Source organism: Austrofundulus limnaeus, unplaced genomic scaffold, assembly GCF_001266775.1.
Source record: "Austrofundulus limnaeus strain Quisiro unplaced genomic scaffold, Austrofundulus_limnaeus-1.0 Scaffold187, whole genome shotgun sequence".
Lineage (NCBI taxonomy): Eukaryota > Metazoa > Chordata > Actinopteri > Cyprinodontiformes > Rivulidae > Austrofundulus > Austrofundulus limnaeus.
Genome location: NW_013952589.1, coordinates 626,871 through 637,017, shown reverse-complemented (window position 1 = coordinate 637,017; position 10,147 = coordinate 626,871). Strand labels below are relative to the sequence as shown.

The 10,147-nt window shown below is 41.6% G+C and overlaps 2 protein-coding genes across 3 annotated transcripts in view; one reads left to right on the top strand and one right to left on the bottom strand.

Annotated features, from left to right (window-relative positions):
• kin (Kin17 DNA and RNA binding protein) overlaps positions 1–1,580 on the bottom strand; it is a 2,622-nt gene extending 1,042 nt beyond the window's left edge. Inside the window, exons 1-8 of the mRNA XM_014018225.1 lie at positions 1,348–1,580; positions 1,161–1,255; positions 1,018–1,061; positions 816–938; positions 553–737; positions 426–474; positions 289–334; positions 73–205 (exon numbers count right to left, since the gene is read on the bottom strand). Of these exons, the coding sequence (XP_013873679.1) occupies positions 73–205; positions 289–334; positions 426–474; positions 553–737; positions 816–938; positions 1,018–1,061; positions 1,161–1,255; positions 1,348–1,461 (789 nt within the window). The 5' untranslated portion in view covers positions 1,462–1,580. The remainder of the gene's footprint in view (positions 1–72; positions 206–288; positions 335–425; positions 475–552; positions 738–815; positions 939–1,017; positions 1,062–1,160; positions 1,256–1,347) is intronic.
• Positions 1,581–1,956: 376 nt separating this feature from the next.
• atp5f1c (ATP synthase F1 subunit gamma) lies at positions 1,957–5,912 on the top strand. 2 transcript variants are annotated; one of them, XM_014018226.1, is made up of 9 exons: positions 1,957–2,093; positions 2,427–2,461; positions 3,298–3,429; positions 3,523–3,730; positions 3,842–3,985; positions 4,075–4,139; positions 4,221–4,376; positions 5,235–5,331; positions 5,786–5,912. In XM_014018226.1, exons 1-9 carry the CDS (start codon positions 1,972–1,974, stop codon positions 5,787–5,789), a joined length of 963 nt encoding a protein of 320 aa, XP_013873680.1. In that variant the 5' UTR covers positions 1,957–1,971; the 3' UTR covers positions 5,790–5,912. The 2 variants fall into 2 exon arrangements, with proteins under 2 accessions (XP_013873680.1, XP_013873681.1); XM_014018227.1 differs by lacking the exon at positions 5,786–5,912 and having other exon boundaries at positions 5,235–5,335.
• Positions 5,913–10,147: the final 4,235 nt, after the last annotated feature.

The following is a 10,147-nucleotide window of genomic DNA, read 5'->3' as shown; positions in this document are numbered from 1 at the left end:
CACACACACACACACACACACACACACACACACACACACACACACACACACACACACACACACACACACAACCTCTATGATCTCCTCCAGGGCTGATTTCTTCTTCTTCTCCCCTCTGGAGTCGGAGCCAGACGACGCGTCTTTTCTTTTGACCGAGGATGATGATGATGCTGAAGCTTTCAGAGCACTGGCCCCGAGAACAGAGCTGAGGGGGAGACACGACGAGACGGTCAGAAACAGAAACGGTAAAAAGCTTTATTTATATAAGCAGCACCGAGACATTTCTACCTTGATTTGGAGGAGCTGGCGACCGGKGCGCTCAGATTGAAAGCGACTGCGAAAACAACACAAGCAAATACAACCTTTTTTTTAGTTCGACGACAAATTTCTTGCCGACGCTCAGCTCACGTGAGAGAAAAACAAACCTTTTTCTTCTTCGCTCTCACGTTTGAGCTCGGTGTAAACGGGACTGTCCTGCAGAATCACAGCACAGACGATTTATTTTAGACACAYTCTGGTGAAGCTTCGTCCGAGGCGTCTGCTGCCACTCACTTCGGCCTCCTTGCCGTCGCGGCCCCGGCGGACCTGCTCCTCGATGAACTTGGCGCTCCTCTCCTCGTCGTCCAGGTCCTGCTTTTTCTTCCTCGCCTGCTCTTCTTGGCGGCGGATGGTCTCCGGGTCGCGGTCGACGTACTGAATGTACCAGCCTTTCGGGGTCTCGTCAACTTTGCACAAACCTGGCAGCGATATTCAACGGATTAGATAGATCAGAACAGACTGATCTGACAAATCTCTCTCTCTTTTTTCATGCTCACCTTCTCTGCCCAGCCATTTGGTGAAGTCGGTGAGCGTCTCCCACTTTGTGGAGTTCATATGGACGTGCTCGCGGTGACTGATGTACTCGTTGTACACGATGTTGTTGTGCACTCGTTTGGTCCCTGGATAAAATAAAAGCACAGTTAAAACAAAACACTTTTTCACAGCGATTTGAAAAGAAAAAAATCAAACCTTTCTCACCAAAACGTCTCCTGAGCAGCTCCAGAAAGTCACTTTTAAACTCGCTGCAGGAAAAATAACATTTATTATATTTCTTTTTCTACACAAATCCTTCATATGGATCAGTTTTTATTTTATTTTAACTCCAATCGTGACAAACTCACTCAGAGAAGTAGTCCATAAACTTTGTTGGGTTTTCTGAGGCCAGCAGCAGCTGTCTCTGATGGGACTCAGACATGCAGTGACACTTAAAACCATTCTGTAAACAAACAGGACAGAAACATGGTTTAAAACTGTCGCTACAGCAAAAGAAAATCTGTGAAAATAAGACAAATGTAATCATCTCCTCACCTCATCTCGACATTGTTTTTGACACATTTGACAATACCACCTCAACTTCTGAAGACCTTTAGCCTTTATTCGGTTGCTAATCGCCTTCGGGGATAAAAAGTCTGCTTTGCCCATTGCGAAGGCTTTTTAACGAACAAAAACACTTGCTGTATATGTATTTTCTTCCAGTTTCGAGGCTAAAATACAATAGCTAACAGAGTAAACAGTTTCCGCGTGCGAAGCGTCAAAGCGGCAGCGAACACTCGTTAAACCTCGCGATACTTTGTGCTGCGCTAAAACTATACTCGGAAATTCAGAAATTTCCRAATTAAATCGACTTTATCTTCTTTGTTATTCATACAAAAACTACAGTAGTTTATTTAAAGATATTTCAGCACTTGATAAGATAAATGATGAAAAATCGAATTGTATCCAGATAAAAGTGATGAAATTTAACATTTTTATGTAAAAACCGGCTGCTGAGATAGGCTTCTGTCCTTTTAAGCAAAAAAAGTGGGTACAAAATATAACTGAAAGTTATAAAACATGGCAAGGAAACAAAAACACACACAAATATCATTGTAGCTATTTAAGAAGTCTAGTTTGTGACTGTGAAGCTCATCTCGCTAATATTTTTAGTGGTCCATGAAGGCAACGTCCATCCATGTTTTTGACTCGACTTTGCGCCTGCGCAGTCCTGCGGGTCTGACCTTCATAGCCGTGAACATGTTCGCCAGGACCAGCGCGGTGGTTTTTTTCCCACAATGGTAAAGCGAATACACCTTCACAGTTACTTTTATTATTGTATTATATGTGCAGATTTGATGTAGACATCAAGTAACACTGAGTATTTAACTTCTACTTTGTAACGAACGCCGTATTTTACGTAGAAGGACATGCTAACATGCAGGCCGCAGCTAATGAATGACAGCAGGGTGAATGGATTACTTTAGCCGGCTAGGTGCTAACGCTAGCCCAACTTCATGTTAAAATGTATTGTTACGTTTTACAGAAGCTAAAATCTGTTATTAACATTAGCCTCATAGTAATACTAGTGGTAATACTCGCATTAAATGCTCGTGCATTATTTCTGTTGACAGTGGGCAGGTCAGGAACATGGCTACCTTGAAGGACAGTAAGTACTTCTAAATTCTGCAAAATACACAAAATATAAATCATTATACCTAACTAATGTCACTATTAAATCACTTCATATTACAAAGCCGAATAACGTGACTAAGTGTCTTGTGAGAAATATTGTCAAAAGCTTTGCAAGAACTCACATGAAGTACTGTATATTTATTACATCTATATTTCTAAAGTATTGTGCATTTAAAACTTCGATTTATGAGTTTACTGACCAGTTCTCAGCTGGATCTGTTAGGTCTGGTCAGCTCTGTACTTTGGAAGCATATCAATTGGTGCAAGCATTTACAGGACTCGACAGAAATGCATGATTTTAGGGTGTCAAATATTTAAAGTTTTGCTTGCACATGCAAGTTTGTGTCAAAATCCTGACCTGGATACTTTACAGGTGGTAAAGGAAATAGATGGGTGAATATTTGATATAAATTGAGGAAACTCACTTGATTAAAATGTAAATGTTTATGTTGTAATTGGCACATTGAAAACAGATGTTAAGTCATTGCTTTTTGTTTCCAGTAAAAATCTCTGTGTATCCCACTTGTGCAGTTTAAGGCTATCAATAATTTACCTAATGTGTATGAATAAAGGAAAAAAAAAAAACTGCACACAGAAATGTGCATGAAATTATAGAGCCTGTCATGTCTGGAATTAAAAAGGTCTGATTTGTTGTGATCACACTAAGAAGCAATATTACTTTGTTGTTCTCAAACAACGGAATGATGGCTAAAATAGAGATGAACCAATTCTAACTTCTGTATATTTGGCTGAATAATATTCTTAAAAAAAACCCCGATCTACTCTGAACTACCGCCACTTCTTCTTTAGTCACCATTCGGTTGAAGTCCATCAAGAACATCCAGAAAATCACAAAATCCATGAAGATGGTGGCCGCAGCCAAGTATGCTCGTGCTGAGAGGCAGCTGAAGCCTGCACGTGTCTACGGCACCGGTGCTCTGGGTCGGTCTTTATTTTCTCAGTTAATACGAACCAGATGTTATTTGTAACATTTGCTAAATAGAAATGTCTTTTGTTTTTGTTTCTTCATCCCAGCCCTGTACGAGAAGGCCGACATTAAAGCGTCTGAGAATAAGGCCACCAAGCATGTGATTGTTGGTGTGACCTCTGACCGTGGTCTCTGCGGTGCCATTCACTCCGGTATAGCCAAGACCATCAAGAACGAGATCGCCAATCTGAGCAGTGCTGGCAAGGAGGTGAAAGTGATTAATGTGGGAGACAAGCTGAGAGGACTGCTGCACAGGTACAGTCAGGATAACAGTTTCTGGCTTTATTCAAAGGATTTCATCTCTATAGTTGCTTTGATTGCTAATGGTTGAGGCTGAAATGTTTTTTTTTTATACCTCCTCATCAGAACTCATGGGGAACACATCTTGTTGAACTGCAAGGAGGTCGGCCGCAAGCCACCCAACTTTAGTGACGCCTCCGTCATCGCCGCGGAGCTGCTCAACTCTGGATACGAGTTTGATCAGGGCTCCGTCATCTACAATAGATTCAGGTGAAGTTTAGGTTTTCAACTGTGGGAGAAAAAAAAATTAGAATTCAACCGTTTTCTTAGAAAACACTCAAACATTTCTGTTTATGCAGGTCTGTTATTTCCTACAAGATGGACCAGAAGCCGGTGTTTTCCAACGACACAGTTGCCTCATCAGGTAGAAGCTGTGTTCATAACGAAACAACCTGACAGAGATTAGGCTTACAGAGGGTGATGTTTTATTTACTTCCCCTGGCAGAGAGCATGGGGATCTATGATGACATTGATGCTGATGTGCTGAGGAACTACCAGGAGTTTACTCTAGTCAACATCATCTACCTGGCCCTGAAGGAGTCCTCCACCAGTGAGCAGAGTGCCAGGATGACTGCCATGGACAGCGCCAGCAAGAACGCCTGTAAGACTTGAGTCCAGTTGTGTTTGGAGATTTTCATAATAAGTATCCTGATGCATCTCAGTAATCCAGGTAAAAAAATCAAAAAGAAAAAAATTGTATAGGTCTTCTGGACGGGTTCTTCTCTAATGAAACGTTTCGTCTCTCCTCCAAGAGACTTCTTCAGTCTGAGAGTTTCAGGCAAAATTCAGGCTTTTAAGCCCTGCCTCCATGTGACTGATACTCACATCACATGGCTATCGTTGACACCTAATTAACACCTATTGTTAACAGAGGGTGGAGTGATACTGGCAATAGCCGCGCTGTAGGAGGGGGACAACTGAAAACGGAGGCCCCCACCTCTGTTTTATGATGGACGGTCTTTCTTTACAAAAATGGSTTCTTTTACTCCTCTCTCAAACCAACGTTCCTCTCTATCAAGAATGAGAACATCCTCATCTCTGAAAGAGTGACCGCTGGCCTGTAAATGAGTGAAAACTGCAGAGTTCTGGCCATTAGATGTAGCTCGTCTGTGTTGGGACATTCTTTTGAACAGTGGTTGCTTTGTTTCCCCGATGTATAACTGGTCGCAGTCCTCCTGGCACTTAACAGCATATACAAACATTGCTCTGTTTGTGCCGGGGCACCGGATCTTTGGGGTGAACCAGCCTTTGCCGTAATGTGTTTTGGGGTTTGAAAGCCACTGGGACATCATGTTTAGAAAATAAACGTCTCAGTTTCTCCGAAACACCCGCAACATAYGGAATAACCACTGGTTTGGTTTCTTAATAAGTAGGAACAAAACAGAGCTTTTCCTTCCCTGTTCAGATGTGCTTTCCATAGTTTGGTTCTGATTTGCTGTGATTTGTTTGTTTCCGTCAGCTGAGATGATCGACAAGCTGACCCTCACCTTCAACCGTACCAGACAGGCCGTCATCACCAAGGAGCTGATTGAGATCATCTCCGGAGCTGCTGCCCTGTAAGTTCCTCCTCAGGTCATCAGTCTTCTCTTCCTCTTTTCTTTCTGTTCCACACCTTTTCTGTCCTTCATTTGTTTTTCCTCTGACTCGCCCTCTCATTATCATCCTCCCTGGTTTCCTTTAGCTTTCTGACCYCAGTATYGRTTTTTCTCTCCTCCCTAAAGATTCCTTCTTGACTTTAAAAGTCTTTAAATTATAAAAAGCTGTCACATTCTTTCATGACTAATTCTCCGCTCTGACCTAATCTGCTGCTCCTCACCTTCTGCTGAACTCAGGGACTGATGCTTATCTTTACAGAGTAGGTAACACGATGAAGGTTTAATAGTAGGATTTCAGTTTGTTAGAGTTGAATTCATTGGACCTAGATGCCCTTTAGCTTCACGTTGTAGCTTTAATAAAGACTACAGCCTGATCTGAGACGACTTCTCATTATACTTTTCTTTTTATTTTCAGATAAATGGGTGAGATCTTCATTTCCACACCTTCAAAGTCCTTCAGACACGTTGTTGAGTCTAACGAACATTTGTGCTTCTGTTTGTAACATATATGAAGATAATAAACCTCTTACAAAGAACCAACATTATGTTTTAGTTTCCATTTTTTTCTATAAATGGCGTTTTTTTTCTCTCCTGTGCATGTTGCACTTTATTATACAAACAACAATGATTGTTTAAGACCAAAACTTACATTATGGTGAGAGCATGGTTGGCTCTTTCAGGAAATGTGAATGTTAAAGTTTTTTAATGAAGAAGTAGTGTTAAGTTTAGCAGAGGCCAATCAATGACTCATTCATTTCACTGAGGTGTATTGAAGCAGGGAAACATCTAAAACTGGAACTGATCCATGAGGATCTCAGTTTTGCAGCGCACTGGCCCAAGATGTATGTGGGATCCATGGGATTTTTGRCAGATTTGGCTGAGTGTTTATATTAAATGCATTCCTGCATTCCAGAATTGCCTATCACTGAATCTAAAAAAACTACTGGAGTAAAAACCTTAAAACGGCACCGTTTGACATAGTTCAGGTTAATCATTGTTTTATTTTGTCGTTTGCAATATAAGACCCAAGTGTTTTATATAATTGCTGTATAAATTTTAATGTTTGATATATGTTTTGAATATCTTTTCCTGCAGTTTTGGTTGTGCACGTATGTAATTCCGTGTTTCCAACCCTGGTTTTACATTAGCTCACCTTCCTGGATGTGTCAACTGTTTCCCTTCTTTAATACATCTTTCGGAGGGATATATCACCTTGACAGCTTTTCATTTAGTTTTGCTGAAATCACTTCCTGTGTTTGGTAATAAACACAGATAACAAAATAAAATTAAATAAACAAATAATAAAAAATAAACTGAATGATTTAATTTTTCAGTGGTCATATTTTATGAGTGAGGTGCAGTTCTTTAAAGGTCCACYAGGTGGCAGGCTCTGGTAAGAAATGTGAGGCTTTTTGGGTTCAAGAAACACCCTGAATCCACTTCAAAACGTCCAAGCATGTAATCATGAAATGATAAGTTTATTTCCTGGATTAATAGAGTTTATGTGACGAGGGGTTTATCGTCGATCAATAATCAGATTTAAACCTGATGAGTCCGATCATTTAGCTTGAGTCGTTTCTGTGTTGATGCAGAATGAAGTGGTTTGGGTCTGTGGCAACAGTTCCTGACATATCCACACAGAAAACAGAAGGAAGGTTCTTGTGTGTTGTTTGTGTGTGTGTATGTGCACACACACACGTACATGTCCTGCAGACCTTGTTTGTCTATTGTATTTGAGCTTGTTATTGTTTACTCCTGAGGGGAGTCGGGAGCGATTGCATCTGAACACTGAAATTACAGCGATGCCAGACACCGATAAACGCAGTCAGAGAGAAGCCCCCCCCCCATGCATACACACACCTCGTTGCTGGTGAGGCCCTGCAGACTAACATCACATGGATCTGGGTGACAAATGGGTGAGGGAGCGGGGGGAGGTGGGGTGGGGGTGTTGCTTAATTTTTTTGGGAAATCCAAGAGTTAGATTGTATAAACCGGCATTAACCAAGTTTCATCCCATAGGTGTCATCATAGCAGGGGCAGTTCAAGAGGGGGTGGCACAGGGGGGCAGCTGCCCTAAAAAAATTCAATCTGGCCACCCCAGTTGTATTTACAGGCTACCTAAAAAATTGTGTACATCTTGTACATGTTGATAATCTGTCAGCTCAATACAGACATGGCTATTTATTGCATAATACTGTCTGTGTAGTTTTTTTCCCCAGAAAATGATAAATCTATATTTAATAAAATAACTTTCTGATTAAGAGACTAAATGTAGGAGGATATGACTGAAGGTTTAAAAATATTTAAAAGCTTTTTACGATGAATTGGGTGAATATGTACAAGTGTGTATAAACATCACAATTTGTTTAAAACTTATGTTTTACAAAATGAAAAAAGTATTCTTTTAAGAATAATTTCACGTTGGTAAACAACTTACGGATAACAGAGACASTAAATGAAATACAGGAAAATTTTGGTGTCAAACAAGCAACTTAAAAGCTCTTAAAAGCTGAATGTTTCAAACATGTTGACAAAAAACTGCAACAATAGCTAAAAAACGTCTGCTTGGTTAATGTAGCTAAAACGTTTTTGTGTGCACAGCAGTGATGCCCTCAATGAAAGAACTGTTTTTAAATCTATCCATACAAGTGTAGACACAAACACTTGTATTGCATTGGCTGGTCTRCAAGATCTCAATTAAAAAAAAGGTTTAGCGTGAGTTTTTTTTGTCTGCGAGCCTTCGTGGCATAAAAACGTTTTTCTTTTCTGATAACTGAGAACAAAAGCCTCACATTTGCTAAACAAACCACCCAAAATGACAGATGAGGTCACCGTCGACCGACTATCTTTCAGTGAAGAGCTTGTTATGTACAAAGTTTCAACAAAAGCCCATAAAATAACTYGGTACTCTCTCATTCTTCAGTCATTAATTTGTATTATGAGGGATTTTGTTACGAGTGTAGCTGATTTGACTGTTGGCGTTGGAACGAAGGTAAAGAGGAAAAATAGTGCGTGTCAGCAGGTGGATGTCTGCATAAAGGAAGTGCATATAAAAAGTGTGTGTGAAGGAGTGAACACTGTTTGGTGGGGGCTTCGCCGCAGCTCTGTATTAGCTTCACCTCGTTAGTGTTATCGCCCTCCTCCATTGTGGCGCGACGGGCGGAAAATGATTAGAGGAACAGGTGACAATGGAGGCAGAGATTTCTGCCTTTACCCGGGGCAGTGCCACTGTCAGGTACAGCAGCGTTACACTCAGAGAGAAAAGAGGCACAAAAGAGCTCCTTTCTTACTTTAGAACGTCTTCTTCAGGAGGGCAGAACGGGGGGTTCATGGGAAGCCAATTGACTTCGACCCATCGCTCCTTCCTTCTCGGAGATAATCGGAGGGATGAGGGCTTCAAAAAGGAGCGACTTTTCACGCCTCCTCGTCTCTTCTTCACTCTCAACTCCCTGCTTTTCTCACCGCAGAAGGAAGAGAYGGGATGAAGACAGGAAGTGAGCTTGAGGTTGTTTCCCACGGTGGCATTTGTGTGCGCAAGCGACATGGACTYTGATGTAGTAACGCCAGGGCATTATCTCATTCCTCCCTACCCTCCTTATCTCAATGCGTTCCCCTCCCTCTTCTCTCCCCCCCCACCTCCACCCTTCGCCTTACACAAAGCTATCTGCTCTGTGGACTTTTCTGACTATTTATGTCGGACAAGGTCAGGATCGTTTAAACCGCTCGGCTTCTCTCAGCCCCAGCAGATGAGATAGCACGGACAGAAGGAGGGAGAGACGATCGATTCCCGTCGCCACGCAGATTCATTCCCCCCGCTTCCCTCTCACGCTCCCAATCGGGTTTAGTGGCGAGCCAGGAAGGAGGGCCTCTCGCCGGCCCCGCCAGTCTCATCAGTCTCCCTAACTCCAGAGGCGTTTAAAATACAGTAGCAGCTCTTAAACTGTTCGCTTTTCTCCAAATGAGAGCCTCCTCCCCAAATCTATCTGGCTGCCTACAGGCTCCGAGGGCCCTGAATGGTGAGGCCTGTTAGAAGAGAGGGAAGAGGAGATTTAGAGTTTAAGTTTGAACCTTTCCAMAGATTTGAGACCGATGGATGGTCCGTTTGGATGCAAAATATCTGTGAAATACTGCAACATAAAGTGAAGATTTACACACCGCCATRTCTTTTTTTAAATAGTCTTCTACTCTTTTGTATTGTTGTTTGGGATCTTGACCAAAGCTTCTGCAAAGAGAGAATTTTGAAGGTCTTAAAATTTTTAAACGTCAATTGTCGAGAAAACCGATTTAGTGTTAGTTGCTCAGCCACTCAGCTTTGACCTGTGAATTCAAGCGTTTAACCAGCAATCRTTTGAAGCAATGCACATTTCTCGCCACCTTGCATGTCAAAGATCTACCCCAGTCTGTTAGCTTTCCATTTTTATGTTTGGGACGACTCTCGGCCATGGCCACGCTAAATTTGACCCTYATCTTTAGAACTGACTGAGTTCTAGCCGTTTTTGTGTTTGATGTGACGGACATCTTGAATCAAGTTGACTACGATGACTATTTATTGGAAGAAGTCCATCATATGGTTCGTTTTTGAGTTTTGTTCAAATCTATGAAGTGGTTGGTTCATGGGATATTTTGCTAACAGACGGATAAAGAAATGGAGGCACAGAATGATGAAAGCATCTAATTCAGGAGATGAGCCATTGTTTACTAGAGCAGTATTTCCCAAACTTTTTATCTTCTGACCCACAAAATATTCATGGCAAAGACTTGTGACCCCAAATATTAC